Below are 21,923 nucleotides of genomic sequence, written 5' to 3'. Positions count from 1 at the left end.
GACACTGTAGTGTAGAGTGGGCTGTTTTAAAACTTCCTGGCAGATTTCAGGACACAGAACCTTGCCATTCCAGTGCAATGCGCTTGCTATCGGCTATCAAGGCAACACCGTCTAGTTCTGTTATTACCTCTCTCCTTCTATCCAAGCTTCACAGAAGTTTGCTGCACACTTCGCGGGACTATCAGTCCTCGAAGAAAAAGTACTGCAAAAAATGTCTTAACCACAGCCTAGGAGATTCATTTCTCGAATTTATTTGATGCTATTACACAACCACAAGTACATTAACAATTACAAACAAAGAAGTGATGAACAAGCACATATACAAACAAAAAGAAAATATCAATGATCAGTGCTTCAATTTTCTAACCTCTCAATTGTTATGGAACTAGCCTGGTGGAGTTCTTCGTGGAAAAGCGGCGAAAGTACGTAAGGGGCAGCCCTGATCGGTATGTGGCATCGTCTGCGCCAATTCTCTGCAGTCATAGTTAACAGAATCTCGCCAAAGCGTAGAAAGTAGCAGTTTTAGTTATCTGGCAGGGGACATCTTCTAAACACCATGATCTGCTCTTAAAATGTTTATTAGACACATCGGTATTAGCGAGTATGACCCATCGTCAGTGGCATCTGATACAGGAGAACACAGCACACGATAACCTGTGTCCTGTAATATAGGACGAATTTTGTATTCTGTCGTAATAACAAAGTCATGCTGTAATTGGGTTGTCTGCTTTGTAGATGCACATCACGCTTAGCACCATAAAGAATTTATAACTGATACGCTTACCATAGATAGAGAGATACATAATGTAAGTAGATGCATATAAAGTCGGCATGTTATAGAAATTGATGTACATACAGTTGTTTATTCCTCTGTATCAGATTCCACTGACGACAGGTTATACCCGGAATACCAGTCTGGTTAATATACATTTTAAGTGCAGCTCTTAGTGTTTAGAAAATGACCTTTAGCTAATGGATGTGTTGGGAGAGCTACCTAGAATCTGTACCAGAGATACCCATGATATCTCAAATTCTCCCGTCTCCTGTGGATACTGTCTTTTCTGCAGAAAATATAGGATCTATCACAACTGGCGCGTCAGTGATAGGTCCAGGCGATCTGTACAGGGGATACGGGGGCTAGGGAGGACACAGGATGTTATACCCATCCCCATAACAATCACGTTCGAGGTGCTATGCTGTCTTCAACTGAAATCGAAAATGAGCCAGTGAGATAATGAGCCAATGAGATAAGCCTTTACATCCTTACATTTGCCCTTTAGCCATCCCTGCTTAGCCATTTTGCACTTCCTGTCGTTCTCATTTTTGAGACGTTTGTATCCTTTTTGCCTGCTCCACTTGCTGCATTTTTGTATTTTCTCCTTTCATCAATTAAATGCAGTATCTCTTCTGTTACCCAAGGATTTCTATTAGCCCTCGTCTTTTTACCTATTTGATCCTCTGCTGCCTTCACTATTTCAGCCGTTCGCAGTACCAGCACAGCAAGGCCGTTTTGGTTAGTGTTACAAGGCCAGATCAGTCAATCATCCAGACTGTTGCCCCTGCAACTACTGAAAAGGCTGCTGCCCCTCTTCAGGAACCACATGTTTGTCTGGACTCTCAAGAGATACCTATTTTCAGTTGTGGTTGCACCTACTGCACGGCTATCTGTATCGTTGAGGCACGCAATCCTCCCCACCAACGGCAAGGTCCATGGTTCATGGAGTACCAAGCGAAATTTTTGACTGGACTGAGGACATTTTGGTAGGGAGGAGGTAGCATGTTATTGTGGACGGAGAGCCATCGACAGATGTGGAGGTAACTTCCTGTGTGCCCCAGGGAACTGTGTTGGGATCCTTGCTATCCATGTTTATTAATGACTCTGCGGAAACTATTAATAGTAAATTCAGATTTTTCGTGTATGACACAATTATCTACAATGAAGAAATGTCAGAAAGAAGCAAATGTGACTAAAAAATGATCCCGAACAGACGCAAAGAAGGGCATAATGAGTGGTCACACGTTTGTTCGGCCCATTGCAGCGTGTCACGAAGATTGTGAAATAACTGATGTGGCACGCGCTTGAAAACAGACGCAAGCTATCCTGTGAAAACAATCTATGAATATATTACAAACATATATTACAACCCTCTACCTCTCGCTCCCAGAGAGATCGCGAAGACAATCTTAGACTGTTTCTCGGCTGAACAGAGCTGTTTGAGCGATCGTACTTCCCGCGCTCCATACCCGAATGGAACAGTAAAAAACCCTGATAATTAACAGCATGGGACGTACCTGCCGCCATGTGCTTCGAAGTGGTTTGCAGAGAATGTATATGAATACAGATGTAAATGCAGATGAATGAACCTCAGGCGTTTGACAGATTTTCAGTCCGCAAGAAGCCTTGTTGAGCTGAAGATGATTCCGATTTCCAAGTAGTCACAATGTTGAGACTCCTGGCTAGTATGCACAGGACAGTTCTCAGTGTCGTTTGGCTGAATTTCAATCAAATTATACAGCTTTACTGAGTTGTACTATGTATGGGAAAGACGAATCTTTCACTACGCAATGGGGTGTGTGCTATTTTGGAACTGTGAGATAGATTTTTTAATTTGTGCCATGATAGCTCAGTCAATAAGATCGTTACGACCCATATACTTCACACGACGATAGAAATCTGAGATCTGGCATCATCAGTGTTACTAGGTTTCTAGAGCAAACGGTTGCCATCAGTATTATCTATTATAGTCACCTGAACTGCTACAACGACTCGTTGTTGTCGTAGAAGTGTGAACAATAGCGTTACAAGGTTTGCCAGGGTAGACACGCTACACGGCTGTTCATAGCTCACTTAGGGTCATTTCGCACTCCTCCGGTTGCCTGGCAAAGGACGAAGCGTGCACGATTCTCTGGTACACAACGTACCAGTTGGTTATAACTCACGGTGGCCCAGTGTGGGTCGTAATTATCGTACGGCTGCGAAACGTGGTAGATGTGCTAATGAGTTAATGCGGAACCAATTTACGCTGGAAAAAATTAATTCCAATTTTAGCCATCAGGTGCAAATCTGGAGCTGTACAGAATCTCGTCGATGTGTCTGGTACCCATTTTGAACAAACTGTGTAAGCGGCGGTTAATGATAAAATCAACAATACGTCTTTTCACTTCTTTGACCTTATCTGCGCACGTCCCATACCTACCTATCACATACAGAAACGTCCGCAGCTCGTAGTCGTGCGGTAGCGTTCTCGTTTCCCGCGCCCGGGTTCCCGGGTTCGATTCCCGGCGGGGTCAGGGATTTTCTCTACCTCGTGATGACTGGGTGTTGTGTGATGTCCTTAGGTTAGTTAGGTTTAAGTAGTTCTAAGTTCTAGGGGACTGATGACCATAGATGTTAAGTCCCATAGTGCTCAGAGCCATTTTTGAACATACAGAAACATTTATATAAGTCTTTCTTGCATTCATAGCGCCAGATTTTCACTTGGTGACCAAGATTGAAATACATTTTTCCGCAGTAAATCTCCACTATGTGATCAAAAGTATCCGGACGCATCCAAAAACATACGCTTTTCATATTAGGTGCATTGTGCTGCCACCTACTGCCAGGTACTCCACATCAGCGACCTCAGTAGTTATTAGACATCGTGAGAGTGCAGAATGGGGCGCCCCGCGGAGCTCACGGACTTCGTGGTCAGGTCACTTGTGTCATACGTCTGTACGCGAGATTTCCACACTACTAAACATCCCTAGGCCCACTGTTTACGATGTGATAATGAAGTGGAAACGTGAAGGGACATGTACAGCACAAAAGCATACAGGCCGACCCGTCTATTGACTGACAGAGACCGCCGACAGTTGAAGAGAGTCGTAATGTGTAATATGCAGACATCTACCCAGACCATCACACACGGATTCCAAACTGCATCAGGATCCACTGCAATTACTATGACAGTTAGGCGGGAGGTGAGAAAACTTGGATTTGATGGTCGAGCGGCTGCTCATAAGCCACACGTCACGCCGGTAAGTGCCAACCGACGCCTCGCTTGGTGTAAGGAGCGTAAACATTGTACGATTGAACATTGGAAAAATGTAGTGTGGAATGACGAATCACGGTACACAATGTGGCGATCCGATGGCAGGGTGTGGGTATAGCGAATGCCCAGTGAACGTCATCTGCCAGCGTGTGTAGTACCAACAGTAAAATTCGGAGGCAGTGGTGTTATGGTGTGGTCGTGTTTTTCATGGAGGGGCTTGCACTCTTGCTTGTTTTGCGTAGCACTATCACAGCACGGGCCTACATTGATGTTTTAAGTACCTTAAAAATGTGTGAATTCCTAAGGGATCAAACTGATTAGGTCATCGGTCCCTAGACTTACACACTGCTTAAGCTAACTTAAACTAGCCTATGCTAAGAACAACACACACGACCATGCCCGAGGGAGGACTCGAACCTCCAGCGGGAGGGGCCACGCAGACCGTGATATGATGCCGCAAACCGCGCTGCCACTCCGCGCGGCCAGCATCTTCTTGCTTCCCACAGTTGAAGAGCAATTCGGGGATGGCGACTGCATCTTTCAACACGATGGAACACTTTTTCATGATGTACGGGCTGTGGCGGAGTGGTTACACGACAATAACATCCCTGTAATGGACTGGCCTGCACAGAGTCCTGACCTGAATCCTGTGGAACACCTTTGGGTTGTTTTGGAATGCCGACTTGGCGCCAGCCCTCACCGACTGACATCGATACCACTCCTCAGTGCAGCACTCCTTGAAGAATGGGCTGCCATTCCCCAAGAAACCTTCCAGCACCTGATTGAAAGTATGCCTGTGAGAGTGAAAGCTGTCATCAAGCTAAGGGTGGGCCAACACAATATTGAATTCCAGCATTACCGATGGAGGGCGCCACGAACTTATAATTCATCTGCAGCCAGGTGTCCAGATACTTTTGATCACATAGTGTATTCCACATTAACGCCTTAGAATATTTACCAAGTTTCACTGCCATACGTTGATTACAGCCCACACTGGGCCCCTGTGAATAGCTGCATTTTAATTATAACCAAGCGGCACCTCCAGAAAACAGTGGACCGGCGTGATTTACATGGCAGCCGGATGAGAGTGAAACGACCCTTGAGGATCCGCCTACGGATTAGATAGGCTTTGCTCCGAGAGCGCTGGCACAGCAAGGCATGCGTGACAGTATCTGTGTATTTTGGAAATTGGGACAGGAATTAATACACTACAGGTTTCTACAAGAAATTTTTCAGTCATTCAGAAATAAATTCGACAGAAACAAAAGCTGTATACATGTTGACGTTCAATAGGCAAATGTAATCATTATCAAACACGTAAGACACCAGGAACAAATGAACGATGTAGTGCGTACGTAGCGCATATTACTTCCGAGGCTCTGACAAAGTATACGAGGCCCTTGTAACAAATAGTGAGAACAAACACGTTGTGCATTGCATGTGCATTGCATTTGAGATAAATTCGATGCAGTAATTGGAGCAATAAAGAATATCAGTTATTGAAGTAGTGTGCATAAATATGCAGAAAGAAACACAAAATACGAAAAATCTAAATTATCATATTGTAAGTAGGCTGTTTAGGTTTTTTTATTGGTAACGCCACCTCTGTATGAAAATCACTGGCTGTGCTGCGTGCAGTCTGTGGCTGCTTTGCATTGTTGTAATACTTGCCATTGTAGTGTTGGGCAGCGGCAGCTGGATGTGAACAGCGCGAAGCGTTGCGCAGTTGGAGGTGAGCCGCCAGCAGTGGTGGATGTGGGGAGAGAGATGGCGGAGTTTTGTAATTTGTCATGAACTGCTGTTTATATTATGACTATTAAGGTAAATACATTGTTTGTTCTCTATTAAAATCTTTCATTTGCTAACTATGCCTATCAGTAGTTAGTGCCTTCCGTAGTTTGAATCTTTTATTTAGCTGGCAGTAGTGGCGCTCGCTGTATTGCAGTAGTTCGAGTAACCAAGATTTTTGTGAGTTAAGCGATTTGTGAAATGCATAGGTTAATGTTAGTCAGGGCCATTCTTTGGTAGGGATTTCTGAAAGTCAGATTGCATTGCGCTAAAAATATTGTGTGTCAGGTTAAGCACAGTCCTGTATAATTGTAAAAAGGGGACGTTTCATATGTCGACCCTTAGCCGAGGATACCTCACTGGAATCTTCTGATATATTTCTTGTAGTTTGTGTAATTAGTGTAGCTTTTGTTTATTGCCAGCGCGTAATTATAGAGAGAATTTCCATTGTAGTTGTAGTTTTTCATTGTTGTACAGTGAAACATTTGTGGCATGCATGTAAATTTGCACCAAGTATTTCGCAGCTGCGCTTGCAATTAAGTAGACATTATTTCCATTGCTATGTTATTTTATTTTGCTCTTCAAATTGTGCTTTTATGTGTTATCGTGTGAAATATTGTGACAATTATGGCGTGTGAAAAACGTAATACTAGGCTCCAAAGTAAACTGAGAAATGACAGTGAAGACGAAAGCAGTGTGTTAGCGCCGCAGAGTAATGAATTAACTAATGTTCAAAGTAGTAATTTGGTAATTGTGCATAGGGAAATGGAGCGGGTTGCAAATAATGGTGTACACAGTGAAACAATTGGTGAACAGGGAAGCATTATCGATCGATCGGTCGGCAACAGCTCGCCTCAGGAATCCGAAATGACAGGAAACAATCTCGCAAATACTGTAGATTCAGGTTTTGGGTCCTCACCGTTTTCTCATATAAGTCAATACACATTTTCTGCTTGTCAAAATGTGAATGTTGCCGGTGCAAATGCACTGCCGAAAAGCATAGAGGAACAGATTCCAGACACTAATACATTATTATTGCAATTAATGCAACAAATGAAACAAAATCAGAGTCAAACACAGCAAAAGCTACAAAAGTTAGACAGAATGGAACAAAATCTTCAAAAGTTAGACACAATGGAACAACACCAGAGACAAACACAGCAACAGTTAGACACAACGGAACAAAATCAGAGACAAACACAGCAAAAGCTTCAAAAGTTGGACACAATGGAACAAAATCTTCAAAAGTTAGACACCACACTTGAACAAACACGTGAAGATTTAACTACTGAGTTACATAAAATCGAATCGAAATGTCAAAAAGTCTGTAATGACGTAAAAACACAAATTTGTGAGCATTTTCAACCTACTTTTTCGCGGCATGAAAATGCATTACAGAATCACGAAGCAGCCATAAAAGAACTGCAAACCATTGTTCATGAAAATCATGAGACCTTGTGGGCTAAAATTGACTCAGTTGCATCCACCGATTCGGTTACGCAACTTGCAAAAACTCAAGAAAACTTAAAGGACACAGTAGATTCGATTTCAACACAAATGGACACTCTGAAACTTGGTTCAGAAAAACACACTGAGAAAAACACTGCCATGTTACTGTGATGAATGATCAGGACTGTCTTTATGGACTGTGAGAAAATTTTAGCTTTTCACCAACATTGTATCAATAAGTGTGTGCCTTTGATTTCTTTGTTATTGCAATTATGAAAAATTTTATCAAATCATTATTGGCCACTGCCCAAAACAATTTGTAAAATTTTTTTGTGGGGAGCATAGGGGCTATGTAAGTAGGCTGTTTAGGTTTTTTTATTGGTAACGCCACCTCTGTATGAAAATCACTGGCTGTGCTGTGTGCAGTCTGTGGCTGCTTTGCATTGTTGTAAAACTCGCCATTGTAGTGTTGGGCAGCGGCAGCTGGATGTGAACAGCGCGTAGCGTTGCGCAGTTGGAGGTGAGCCGCCAGCAGTGGTGGATGTGGGGAGAGAGATGGTGGAGTTTTGTAATTTGTCATGAACTGCTGTTTATATTATGACTATTAAGGTAAATACATTGTTTGTTCTCTATTAAAATCTTTCATTTGCTAACTATGCCTATCAGTAGTTAGTGCCTTCCGTAGTTTGAATCTTTTATTTAGCTGGCAGTAGTGGCGCTCGCTGTATTGCAGTAGTTCGAGTAACCAAGATTTTTGTGAGTTAAGCGATTTGTGAAATGCATAGGTTAATGTTAGTCAGGGCCATTCTTTGGTAGGGATTTCTGAAAGTCAGATTGCATTGCGCTAAAAATATTGTGTGTCAGGTTAAGCACAGTCCTGTATAATTGAAAAAAGGGGACGTTTCATATGTTGACCCTTAGCCGAGGATACCTCACTGGAATCTTCTGATATATTTCTTGTAGTTTGTGTAATTAGTGTAGCTTTTGTTTATTGCCAGCGCGTAATTATAGAGAGAATTTCCATTGTAGTTGTAGTTTTTCATTGTTGTACAGTGAAACATTTGTGGCATGCATGTAAATTTGCACCAAGTATTTCGCAGCTGCGCTTGCAATTAAGTAGACATTATTTCCATTGCTATGTTATTTTATTTTGCTCTTCAAATTGTGCTTTTATGTGTTATCGTGTGAAATATTGTGACAATTATGGCGTGTGAAAAACGTAATACTAGGCTCCAAAGTAAACTGAGAAATGACAGTGAAGACGAAAGCAGTGTGTTAGCGCCGCAGAGTAATGAATTAACTAATGTTCAAAGTAGTAATTTGGTAATTGTGCATAGGGAAATGGAGCGGGTTGCAAATAATGGTGTACACAGTGAAACAATTGGTGAACAGGGAAGCATTATCGATCGATCGGTCGGCAACAGCTCGCCTCAGGAATCCGAAATGACAGGAAACAATCTCGCAAATACTGTAGATTCAGGTTTTGGGTCCTCACCGTTTTCTCATATAAGTCAATACACATTTTCTGCTTGTCAAAATGTGAATGTTGCCGGTGCAAATGCACTGCCGAAAAGCATAGAGGAACAGATTCCAGACACTAATACATTATTATTGCAATTAATGCAACAAATGAAACAAAATCAGAGTCAAACACAGCAAAAGCTACAAAAGTTAGACAGAATGGAACAAAATCTTCAAAAGTTAGACACAATGGAACAACACCAGAGACAAACACAGCAACAGTTAGACACAACGGAACAAAATCAGAGACAAACACAGCAAAAGCTTCAAAAGTTGGACACAATGGAACAAAATCTTCAAAAGTTAGACACCACACTTGAACAAACACGTGAAGATTTAACTACTGAGTTACATAAAATCGAATCGAAATGTCAAAAAGTCTGTAATGACGTAAAAACACAAATTTGTGAGCATTTTCAACCTACTTTTTCGCGGCATGAAAATGCATTACAGAATCACGAAGCAGCCATAAAAGAACTGCAAACCATTGTTCATGAAAATCATGAGACCTTGTGGGCTAAAATTGACTCAATTGCATCCACCGATTCGGTTACGCAACTTGCAAAAACTCAAGAAAACTTAAAGGACACAGTAGATTCGATTTCAACACAAATGGACACTCTGAAACTTGGTTCAGAAAAACACACTGAGAAAAACACTGCCATGTTACTGTGATGAATGATCAGGACTGTCTTTATGGACTGTGAGAAAATTTTAGCTTTTCACCAACATTGTATCAATAAGTGTGTGCCTTTGATTTCTTTGTTATTGCAATTATGAAAAATTTTATCAAATCATTATTGGCCACTGCCCAAAACAATTTGTAAAATTTTTTTGTGGGGAGCATAGGGGCTATGTAAGTAGGCTGTTTAGGTTTTTTTATTGGTAACGCCACCTCTGTATGAAAATCACTGGCTGTGCTGTGTGCAGTCTGTGGCTGCTTTGCATTGTTGTAAAACTCGCCATTGTAGTGTTGGGCAGCGGCAGCTGGATGTGAACAGCGCGTAGCGTTGCGCAGTTGGAGGTGAGCCGCCAGCAGTGGTGGATGTGGGGAGAGAGATGGCGGAGTTTTGTAATTTGTCATGAACTGCTATATATATTATGACTATTAAGGTAAATACATTGTTTGTTGTCTATTAAAATCTTTCATTTGCTAACTATGCCTATCAGTAGTTAGTGACTTCCATAGTTTGAATCTTTTATTTAGCTGGCAGTAGTGGCGCTCGCTGTATTGCAGTAGTTCGAGTAACCAAGATTTTTGTGAGGTAAGCGATTTGTGAAATGCATAGGTTAATGTTAGTCAGGGCCATTCTTTGGTAGGGATTTCTGAAAGTCAGATTGCGTTGCGCTAAAAATATTGTGTGTCAGGTTAAGGACAGTCCTGTATAATTGTAAAAAGGGGACGTTTCAATATATTTGGATGAAGAACGGTATTAAAGTAAATGTCTTCTTGCAGAGGTTCAAAAATTGGGGAAGACGTAGTAGAAGAAGTGATGAACGTTTCCCATGTGCGAAGATAGATTACTCAAGCAAGGAATAGATGTCATAAATTTGTGCACACGAAGACTGCATACCTGAGGAAATAAATTCTAACGATATTAAATATTGTCATGCACTGCGGGAAGAACTTTACATCTTCATCATAGCATAGCACATATGTGAAATACTTTCCTTGAAACAGGGCAAATTTGGTAGATAGAAGTTAAGATGATGAGTGATCTTGGAAGGAATAGTTGACGAAAGAATTCTATGGAAAAATGTGTAACAGAATTAGCGAAATATGTTATCCAGCAACAGTTGTCCTGCAGCTAGAGGGTGCAATAGAAAAGAATTGTAGTGGAAGACATAAGATTATGAAAATATTTTGGGCTTAATTGGAAGGAATCAAGGAATAATTTTAATGCAATACAGTGTGATATCGTGGACGGCACGGTATCAGTCGAATGACTGTTGGCTTACAAAGTGAATGTAATGCGACTGTTCGTAACGAACACACATTCTGTAGAGTCTCGCATTTATTGTGACATTCCATTTTTGTACTCTGTGTTCCTGCCCCTGAGCGGCATCTATGTCTGAAACGATAGTTACCCGCCCCATAAAGCGCTCGGCTACCATCCCCCTCCCTTCCAACAGGTCCTCCCCTCCCCCTGTCACCGCAGCAGCCATCAAGCCTCAGTTTGGTGAATGAAACAGGTGAATGAAATAGTTGATTAAGACTTTATAGTTAAACCAAGTGGAACGACTTTTTTAGTGAATCAACTAATTAACAGTGCATAGAAAAGAGCATTTCCTATTATGAACTAGGGGGAGTTATTAACGGCAGAATCATGTAACTAAAATACTCACAAAGCAGCGATCTTGGAGCCGTTGAAAGCCCATCCGTGCACGGCTTCTATGGAGTTATAATTGAGGATCCTGGAACAGAGAAAAATAGAAATATTGAGTCACAGAAGAGAAAACTTTTCTGTTCACAGCCATTTTCGATTGTACTAAAATCTCTGAAGCAATTCACATTCTATTTTCACTGATTAAATTAGAATGGTTCAAAAAATGGTTCAAATGGCTCTGAGCACTATGGGACTTAACAGCTGTGGTCATCAGTCCCCTAGAACTTAGAACTACTTAAACCTAACTAACCTAAGGACATCACACACATCCATGCCCGAGGCAGGATTCGAACCTGCGACCGTTGAAATTAGAATGGTGTACGAGAACTTTGCCTGCGCCTATGGCTCACGTCTTTTATTGAAAGAGGCCGATATAGTTTCACAGAATACATTAGAACCGGGTCACGAGATCGTGGTACTGTGGTTAGCGTCGTTGACTCTCGATGCTGACATCATAATCATAATTTGATGATCATCTATGCGCACTAAGCGGCCGAATATCCCAGGTGGGACTGCTGGCCAATGACGCCATACGCACCTTTCATTTCGCCAGAATTAATACTGAGCTCTCAAGGGAGCGTTCACTCACATTGAAACCCCCACATCCCCTCCCAAAAAAGGTTTCCGTGATGTTTCGTCGCCCTCCATGTGATGCTTTCTGTGTATGAAACCACCACGCTGACTTTCTCTTTTTGGTAAGTGTAGGTTATCCTAGTCTTCGGTCCGTCACGATGCAATTCGGAATGTTGTTCCCAAGCGTAAGATACACATGCCATGTGATGTGTAGTCGATAAAACTATTTAGAATTCAGTTTAATCCCGCGTCCGGCCATCCTGATTTAGGTTTTCCGTGATTTGTCTAAATCACTCAAGGCAAATGCCGGGATGGTTCCTTTGAAAGGGCACGGCCGACTTCCTTCCCCTTCCTTGCCTAATCCAATGAGACCGATGACCTCGCTGTCTGGTCTCCTTCCCCAAATAACCCAACCCAACCCAATTCAGTTTAATAGAAGAACAAAGCCGAAATGGTGCCGAAGAATCGTGGCCATACACTGGCGCGGCAGTAAAAGTGAAGGGGGAGAGTAGTCCAAATGAAACTTCACGGTGTGGCCATGCTATCAGCAGCTGCTTACAATTCTTGAGGGTATTTTTGTTCTGTCGTTGCAACCACAAAAATGCGTGTCTTTTTTTTTTCACCAGACACGTTTCGATTTATTTAGGTAAAGCATCATCAGTGATGGTGATTTTCGCTTGACTTCTCGCTTACATCGGGAAGTGGTGTGAAAAACATAATAAATGCATAGTGCTGTAAAACAACGAAAAATTAGACCACAGCTACCAGTATATGGAGATGGTATCTGTTCTTTCGGACATGTCCGAAAGAACAGATACCATCTCCATATATAGTTACGGCTAACCGGCCATTGACCTCCTTCTTCTACGCGGACGATCTCTTACGGAACTTGGTTAGATTGTCAGCCGCGAGTAATGAGTGTAGTGGGCAGGGGCACTACGAATGTAGTGTGTGGACATTAAGTTGGGAATGTGGGTCTTACGGGGAGCGTGCAAGGGATAAATCCCTGCAGTCGCGCTGTCATGTGTGCCATCGGTGGCTCAGATGGATAGAGCGTTTGCGATGTAAGCAGGAGATCCCAGGTTCGAGTCCCGGTCAGGGCACACATCTTCAACTGTCTCCGTTGGTGTATATCAACGCCTGTCGACAGCTTAGGGTCTTTATTTGATTATCATTTCACATCTACCAGTGTCTAAAGAAGAAACGTATCAACGATGTGAAAACGAGGAATCAAATCAAAATCACCACTTCGGCAGGTAGAAATCTAAGAATTTTTAGATAGTACAGCCCCATCAGCAACTGTGATAAACTAAGATATTGCAAGATCCGCCTCAGTTGCGCAAATTTTCTGGTATTTACCAAGGTTTCGTCTAGAATAATCTAGCCTTCTTCAGAAGGATAAAGTTACTATAACATGGCAGCCAACCGACCGCGTGGTGAAGTGATACCGGGCTGGACTTCAGTTAAGTAGTTTTAATTCGACCTGGTACCACGGTACTATAGGTTTTAATTTTTAATGTTGACTGTGCCTTACTCTGGCATGTTATAGTGATTTTATGCTTCTGAAGAAGGGTAGATTATTCTAGCCGAAACCTGGGTAAAGACCAGAAAATTTGTTCAGCTGAGGCGGATCTTGCAATATCTTTTTCAAAATCACCACCACTGATGATGGTTTACCTAAATAAAGCGAAACGTGTCTGGTGGAAAAAACACGCATTTTTGTCGTGGAAACGACGGAACAGACATATCCTCAAGACATTTCACGAGTTGAGGTGTTATATGGTGTTATTTTAGTGATTACGAATACGTGTCAAATTTACAAAGACTTGGACAGTATGAGCCCACTTATCAGTATGATGTTTTACTCCCTCTGGCTTGGATGCGTTCGTTGATTCGGTGGAGAATGGAGTCACAAAGCCACTGTACCTCTGCTGAGGTAAGCTGGCCCACAACTGTTGTAACTGGTCCTCGATTCTGGGTGCTAGCATTGGGATGGAGTTGACGTCCGAGCTGTACCCACACATGTGGCCGCATCTTTCTGACCACGGGAGTACCTCAACATAGCCCAGACATTTCAGGAGAGACACGTACCATGTGTGGATGAATACTGTTCTCTTGAAAAATGGCACAGTATCCGTGACGCACCATCGTGCCGTCAGAATTCCCTCATTCACTACTAGCCATGATCTGAAGTCACACCCGATGATTCACCACACCATGGCGCCAGTAGTAACACTGCTGTGCTTCTCCACGACAATGGAAGAATGGGACCTCTTCCCAGGTTGCCGCCATACTCGATGACGATTGTCATCCGCAGTTCGTCGCTGAACACAATGTGCTGGCATTCATCAGCAGTCCTAGCTTCCCGATGACGACACCACACCAGACGCAGCCGTTTGTGTTGTGGTGTTAAAGCATGGGACGGTAATTCACTAGTCGGGCTGCTGCTAGTCTCCTTCCAATGGTACGGAATTGTGCAGAATGTTGCAGGGAGACCATTCCTTCTTTCGGACGGGAGGCGTAAATAGATGGGGTTTACGACGTGCCTGGTACACATTACTGCGATCTTTCCTTGTGGCGGTCAGACTTTGTCTACCCAACCTTGAAAACGAGTATGCTAGCCCTCACGTCCAGACACAGTATGAGCGGGTACCCAAGAAACCGGAATTATTTTTTAAAAGCTATGTATTTTCAAATTGTTTACATAACAACCTTATCCCTTTCAAAATATTCTCCATTACAACTAATACATTTGTCCCACCGGTGCTTCCACTATTTGGAACATATTTTGTAGCCATCTTTAGAAATGGCTGACAGCTTTTAATGGGACACCCTCCTCTAACACTACCTTTTATTTATAGAAATAATCGATACCACTTATACTATCGATTCTTGTACAGATGAACATTATATCAGCTTGTTGTAGCTAGGGTTCACAGTCATAAATTTTTTTTTAAGGACATCATATTTACGTCAGTGATTGTTAAAAGTTTTTTTTACACTAATGCATTTCTGACCAGTGATGGTTTAACGAACATGTGCACTTACAGATTGTGTGGTTTTACGATGTTTGGATACGTGTGCTCGCACTGTGTAACAACATAGCGAGTGTATTTAACAGTATTGGCAACGACATACAAAAGTGTCAGCTGACATTACGTTGACATGGCTTAAAGCCATAATATCAGCACTTGATAATGACTTAAGGCCGAAATTGCAGTAGTATAATAACTGAATCAACTTCATACGATTTTGTATACGGTGTGTTGTGTTTCGGGCTAAAATATGTAAAAAGAAATCAGTTTGTTAGTACTCTGTGCTTACAGTTAAAAATCGCTCTTCTTTTAGAAATACTTGAAATTACTAAATATCTGGCATACTTGAAATTCCTATTATTAATTGCACAATCGGACGATAGCTATAAAATTTATTTCTGGACTCAATTACAAAATAATGATATATTTTAGCTAAGTTTCTTCTTTTGTCAAGAAAGTTTGTGAACTTTTTTGCTTTGTAAACTCTTTGGAATATTGTGAGTACCGCAGAATGTAAGTAGTAGTGGGCATGCCTTTCACGGAGACAGACGTATTTTTTTATGATTGACACTAACAATGTAATCTGGAATATTATGTTGAAATTGTGAAGTCAGTGTGATATAGAAGAATGAGATAAAAGAAAATCATAGCAACAGATAGTACTGCATCAGTTATTTAGTGATAAGAAACCCACAACGTTAAGTCAAAATTTCAGCCGCAAGAATGTACCACTAGACACAATAACTGCAGCCAACAACAAGAAGAGTAAGTAAAAAGTTTTCCTTCTGTATATTTTACGCCTCTTTAAGCTTCAGAAACTTTTAGAGACAGAGAAATTTAATAGTGATGTGTAGGAGGGTAAGATTACAAGCTCCTCCCTCAATTTTTTCTTGACTTCTTCAATGTTGTCAAGTCGGTGTCCCTTCATGCGCAAGTCTTAGCCAGGTGGTTGAGGATATAGGTTCCTTGTGCAAGGATTTCACAAAGCAGGATCATGTGATGATATTGGGTGGAGTAGGAAACAGTATTGATAGGGATCAGGCTACAGTACTGAGTGTGACCTGGTGAAAATAGCCTCAACAACGACCCATACCAATGTTGGGCCGGTGCCTGCTTTCGTGCGGCATGATCAGCCCCAGTTGAACCGCTCTGTCAGGAGGGTAAATATGAAGTTGGATCAGTTGCGTAGGGCGGCCACTCTGTGAGACATTGGATTGGTTCCTGTTGAGGCTATTGATAGGGGGGATTTCACAAAGCATGGCGTACACCGAAATTGGAAAGGGAAGGGTAAACTGGCAGGGTTGTTAGCAAAATCCATAAGGGGGGACACTAGTACTCATGGATGTACCTCTTTTTTAGACTAATACCAGTGTCCAATTAGACGTTCAGGCACGCAGGTCCTAAAGAGGTCCAAAACTCACAGAATTCTCACAACAGGAAAGTAAATAATGATGTTACCATATTTAACCAAAATATTCTTGGAGTAAAGAAAAAAGTAGATTCTCACAAAAGTAAAGTAAAAAATAATGTTACCATTTTTCACCAAAATATTCCAGGATTGAAGAATAAAGCAGATGAGCTCCTGGTTTATTTAGATGACATTGAATCTGATAATGCAATAGATATACTATGCCTGTCTGAGTATCACATTGTGTCTGATATAGAAAAGGTAAATATCAGTGGTTATAAACTAGCTGCACATATGAGTAGAGAGAATAAGGTGAGAGGAGGAGTTGCCATATATGTCAAAAGTTATCACTGTGTAGAAAGCTTAGATACAAAAAAGTTTTGTCTAGAGCAACATATAGAAGCATGCGTCTGTCAACTTAAACTGAAGGAGGGCTCTTTTATAATTGTAACACTATATAGGTCCCCTGCAGGGAACTTTCATTTATTCCTGGAAAACTTGGATGCCTTGTTGTGCTATCTGTCAGATAGGGGAAAGCAAATTATTATTTGTGGGACTTCAATGTTGATTCACTGAAAGAGTGTAATAGGAAGAATGACCTGGAAGTCTTGCTCAGTTCTTTCAATTTGACATCTGTCATTAATTTTCCTACTCGGGAAGTAAAGGACAGCAGCACATTGATAGATAACACTTTTATAGACCAAGACAGGTTTAAAAACATAAATTCTTGTCCTGTTGAGAATGGGCTTTCTGATCATGATGCTCAGCTAGATACAGTATATGACACAGCTCCATTCAGTAATTCAAAACCACCCTCCAAAGTTGTGTGTTCAATTAATGTCTCAACAATTAGAAATTTCAGAGAAAATCTTCAGCAGTTAGACTGGGATGAGGTTTCCATGGAACCAGATGCTAATTTAAAATATAACTTATTTCATGATACACTTGTAAGAGAATTTGAAAACTATTTCCCCAAGAAAGTAGTTAAATCAAATTATAAGAAACCAAGCAAAAAACCTTGGCTTACTAAAGGAATAGAAATATCTTGTAACCACTAAAGAGAACTGTATCTAACAATAAGAGAGAGTAATGACCCAGAAACAGCCAAATATTATAAAAACTACTGTGCTACATTAAGAAACGTTATTAAAAAGTCCAGAAGCATGTGCATCATGTCTGAGATTAATACCTTTGATAACAAAATTAAAACAATTTGGAATATTATTAGAAGGGGGACAGGACAACTAAGAGTACTGGATGAATTAGAAGAAGAAAGGCAGTTAATGGAAGAGGCCTTACCCACACCATTTGATACAATTGAAATTCCACCCACCTCTCCTGCTGAAGTTAGGAAGATAGTAAACTCTCTCAAGAATATAAGCTCACATGGAATTGATGGCATTTCCAGCAGGATAATAAAAGCTTGTTCCCAAGAAATACGTGGGATTCTTAGTCACGTATATAATAGCTCTCTGAAGCGGGGTATGTTCCCAGATAGACTGAAGTATGCCGTTGTTAAACCACTGCATAAAAAAGGGGATACGTCTGATGTCAAAAACTACCGCCCAATCTTTCTTCTGACTGCCTTATACAAAATTTTTGGAAAAGTAATGTACTGTAGAGTAGTTTCACACCTTTGTAAAAATAAAGTTTTAACAAAATGTCAGTTTGGTTTCCAAAAGGGTTTTTCAACGGAAAATGCTATATATACTTTCACTAATGAAATATTAAATGTTCTGAGTAACCGGAAGTCACTCGTTGGAATTTTTTGTGATCTATCAAAGGCTTTTGACTATGTAAATCATGGAATACATCTAGATAAGCTCAAGTACTGTGGTATGAATGGGACAGTGCTCCAATGGATTAAATCATACTTAACTGGAAGAGGGCAGAAAGTTGAAATAAGCAGTTCACATAATATGCAAAAAACTGCTGATTTCTCAAACTGGGGAACAATCAAGAATGGGGTGCCACAAGGTTCGGTCTTGGGTTCTCTGCTGTTCTTAATATATATTATTGACTAGCCATTCTATATTCACGAAGGTGCAAAGCTGGTACTTTTTGCCGATGATAGAAGTATAACTATCACACCCAACAGACAAGAATTAACTGGTGAAATTGTAAACGATGTTTTTCAGAAAATCATTAAGTGGTTCTCTGCAAATGGGCTCTCATTAAACTTTTTCAAAACACAGTATATACAGTTCCACACAGTAAATGGAATGACACCATTGTTAAATATAGACTTCGATCAGAAATCAGTAGCTAAGGTAGAATATTCAAAATTTCTAGGTGTATGCATTGATAAGGGGTTGAACTGGAAAAAAACGCACTGAGGATCTGCTGAAACGTTTCAGTTCAGCTACTTATCTATTAGGGTCACTGCAAATTATGGCGATATACATCTAAGTAAATTAGCTTACCACGCCTATTTTCATTCTCTGCTTTCGTATGGCATCATATTCTGGGATAACTCATCCTTGAATAAAAGAGTGTTCATTGCACAAAAGCGTGTAATCAGAATAATTGCTGGAGCTCACCCAAGACTATCCTGCAGACACTTATTTAAAGAGCTAGAGATCTTCACCGTAGCCTCACAATATATGTATTCACTTCTGAAATTTGTTATTAACAATCCGAAAGAATTCAAAAGTAATAGCAGTGTACGTGGCTACAACACTGGGAGACAGGATGATCTTCACTACACAAGGCTAAATCTAACTTTGGTTCAGAAGTGGGTAACTTATGCTGCCACGTAAGTCTTTGGTCACTTACCTAATAGCATCAAAAGTCTGACAGATAGCCATATAGCATTTAAAAGGAAATTAAAAGAATTTCGTAATGGCAACTCCCCAACCCCCACAAAAAAATTAAAAATATTAAGTGTCATGTAATATTTTGTGTAATGTAATATCTTCTATAGACACCTTTTATTAACCTGACACGTTCCACGTCATTACGAAGTGTCGTATTCATGAGCTATGGAACAAGTACTAATCTAATCTTCATGCTCCTTTTTATGCGTGGAAATAAGAAAAAGATGCACGGAGCCATATCGGGCAAGTAAGGTGCGTGGGGGAGCGGAACAATGCCATTTTTAGCCAAAAACTGTCTACCACATATGGCTGTGTGTGCATGTGCGTTGTTGCGGTGGATGAACCAGTCTCCTGTCTACTCAAACCTTAAAAATTCGCTGAACCGAGCTCCAAGATAACCCACTAATCTCTGACAGTTGATCAAGTGTCTTTCGACGGTCTGTGAGCACAAGCTCTAGAATTTTTTCAATATTTTCGTCGATCGGCAGTTGATGGACGTCCAGAATGAGATTTGTCTTCAACCGACATGACGCCATTTTTAAATCGAGCAGACCACATTTGAGTTTTTCCCATAGCGTCATCTTGGTAAGCCGATTTCAACATTAAAATTTCAGCAGTATTTTTACGAGTAGGAAACAAACTTTCGCAGCATCATTGTACACTTAGAGTTGCCATCATAAAAACTGAAACAAGAACGAAGCAGCGCTAACGAAACAATCACTGCAGATGAACAGAAGCAGCCAGATCGACAACACATGCGGCACTGAACTGGCGATGGTTGCGCTATACATTCCTAACGGTAGAAATGTGTATTACACAAGCTCCGCCTACGGCAATATTATTCCGTTTTTTTTTTGTACCCTCTCTCATACAACGTCTGGCGACTGTCACACCTGAATGTTCCAAAAATCTGCATACTGCACGATTCGACCAGCCAGCAAAATGGACACAACCAATATCAGATACCGATAGCGCTATCTCTCACGAGTACACGCTATGTCTGTCTTTCATAATGATTGCGCAGAATCTGTCGTTGTTCACAGCCTTCATACGCCCTACCAGGGCTAGTAACAACACTAAACACGAAAAACATTCATGCACCTTGGTGGCCGATCCACTTGTCCCAGATAATTGCAACTCGAGGCATTTACATATCCGCCGATGGCGTGCATTCACATATCCGCCGATGGCGTGTGCGTTTACGAAGCTACACATTCGACTGTTTCTTGTGGGTGCTTCTCTCTCTCTCTCTCTTTCTTTTGTAGTGTGTCATTCAGAGGTTTGAAGAAACGGCAGTATCAAATGGTTCAAATGGCTCTGAGCACTATGGGACTTAACATCTGAGGTAATCAGTCCCCTAGAACTTAGAACTACTTAAACCTAACTAACCTAAGGACATGACACACATCCATGCCTGAGGCAGGATTCGAACCTACGACCGTAGCAGTCGTGCGGTTCCGGACTGAGGCGCCTAGAACCGCTCGGCCACTCCGGCCGGTAATGCTGCTGCTACTTTCAATGGTTTTTTCATTATTTTCATGACAATTTACGTTTTTAAGCACGGAGTGCCCGTTCCAACCTGTAATTTAAGCTCTGTAATTTTTATAAGATATCCACTGTAACACTCTGATAGCGCTGAATGAGATCTAGCTACACGTACTCCACACGACAAATTCAGCAACACAGTGAACAGATGTCACCCATGAACATGCAGCTAAACATTAGTTACTAACTGTGGGAACAAAAAATTTCTGGGGAGACACGTCGAGAAAATTAGGGAAATTAGAGCTAATACAGAGACTTACCGACACTCATTCTTCCCACGCGCCATTCGTGATTGAAACAGGAAGGAGCAGCATGTTCTGAACGAGTTGCTTTTTTTTTCTTCACCCAGCCACTCATTCCTTGTTAGTATACAGTTATCTGTTTTGCCACAGCTAACGAAAGTATGAAAACTGCCGTTCAGTCTGCTACCATTAACAGTAATAGATACGAGTAATAATACTGTTCATTAGCTACCTGGCTGGCAGCAGATGAGTTGCATACACAGTCATCTAGATGAAGTTTTCGTGGTCGCTGGAGAAATGGAACTGTCGTGCAATGCTTGACTGGCCACAGTCCACCAGATTTTCTGAGTCTTAACGCGTGTCAGGTCATATGTAGTGAGAAAGTTATGGTTTTTTCCAGAAGATTACTGAAGTCTTCGACTCCCTAGTAATACAATCTTTCCAAAAGTCGGCAAAATTCAATCGTCTTTACGAATACAGGTAGAATAACCCATGTAACAAATTACGGATTAAAAATTGCAAGCAATATTCTAACTTCTGGTTATTTCGTCAGTAACATAGGCCAAACACATTACTATAACGATTAATGTTGGGGCAACAATGACGTCGTGTCGGAGTTCATGCTGGGCAAGGAAAGAAAAAGACGGGCATTGTTTTTACCGAAGGAATCATCCTGCAGTTTCACCATAAGCTATTTAGGGAAACCTCGGAGGACCTAAACATTAATGGATGGAGGGTAGGTTTGAACGACGGTCGTCCTGACTGCGTTCGCCTCCGTATCTGAGTGGTCAGCACAGTTGACTGCCATGCAGAGGTCCCGGATTCACCTTTGTGGGAAGACTGGTACGGAATGCAGTAAGCCTCGTAAGTCCAACTGAGGAGCTACTCTTCCCAGCAGTAGCGGTTCCAATGTCAAGAACTCCGACAAAGCCACGAGAACTGTGCGCTAACCACATGCCTCTCCATACCGCATCAGACAACGCCCTTGGCGTAGATGACACGGTGGTCGGTCCGATCCAATTGGCCGATCTATGAACAGAACACAGAACCTCCTGATGGCGAGTAAAGTCCTCTCACGTGTTCTCCATACCACGTATGGCTTTTGACACAATATTTACTAACGTTTTT

At 41.4% G+C, this 21,923-nt stretch overlaps 1 protein-coding gene across 1 annotated transcript in view; it reads right to left on the bottom strand.

Annotated features, from left to right (window-relative positions):
- The window catches only part of LOC124777052 (thyrotropin receptor-like), a 476,722-nt gene that overhangs the window by 324,140 nt on the left and 130,659 nt on the right, over positions 1-21,923 (bottom strand). Inside the window, exon 5 of the mRNA XM_047252324.1 lies at positions 11,136-11,204. Coding sequence (XP_047108280.1) covers positions 11,136-11,204 — 69 coding nt within the window. The remainder of the gene's footprint in view (positions 1-11,135; positions 11,205-21,923) is intronic.

Source organism: Schistocerca piceifrons, chromosome 1 (assembly GCF_021461385.2).
Source record: "Schistocerca piceifrons isolate TAMUIC-IGC-003096 chromosome 1, iqSchPice1.1, whole genome shotgun sequence".
Classification (NCBI taxonomy): domain Eukaryota; kingdom Metazoa; phylum Arthropoda; class Insecta; order Orthoptera; family Acrididae; genus Schistocerca; species Schistocerca piceifrons.
Note: the sequence above shows the minus strand (reverse complement) of the source record. Positions and strands in the feature narration are given on the sequence as shown.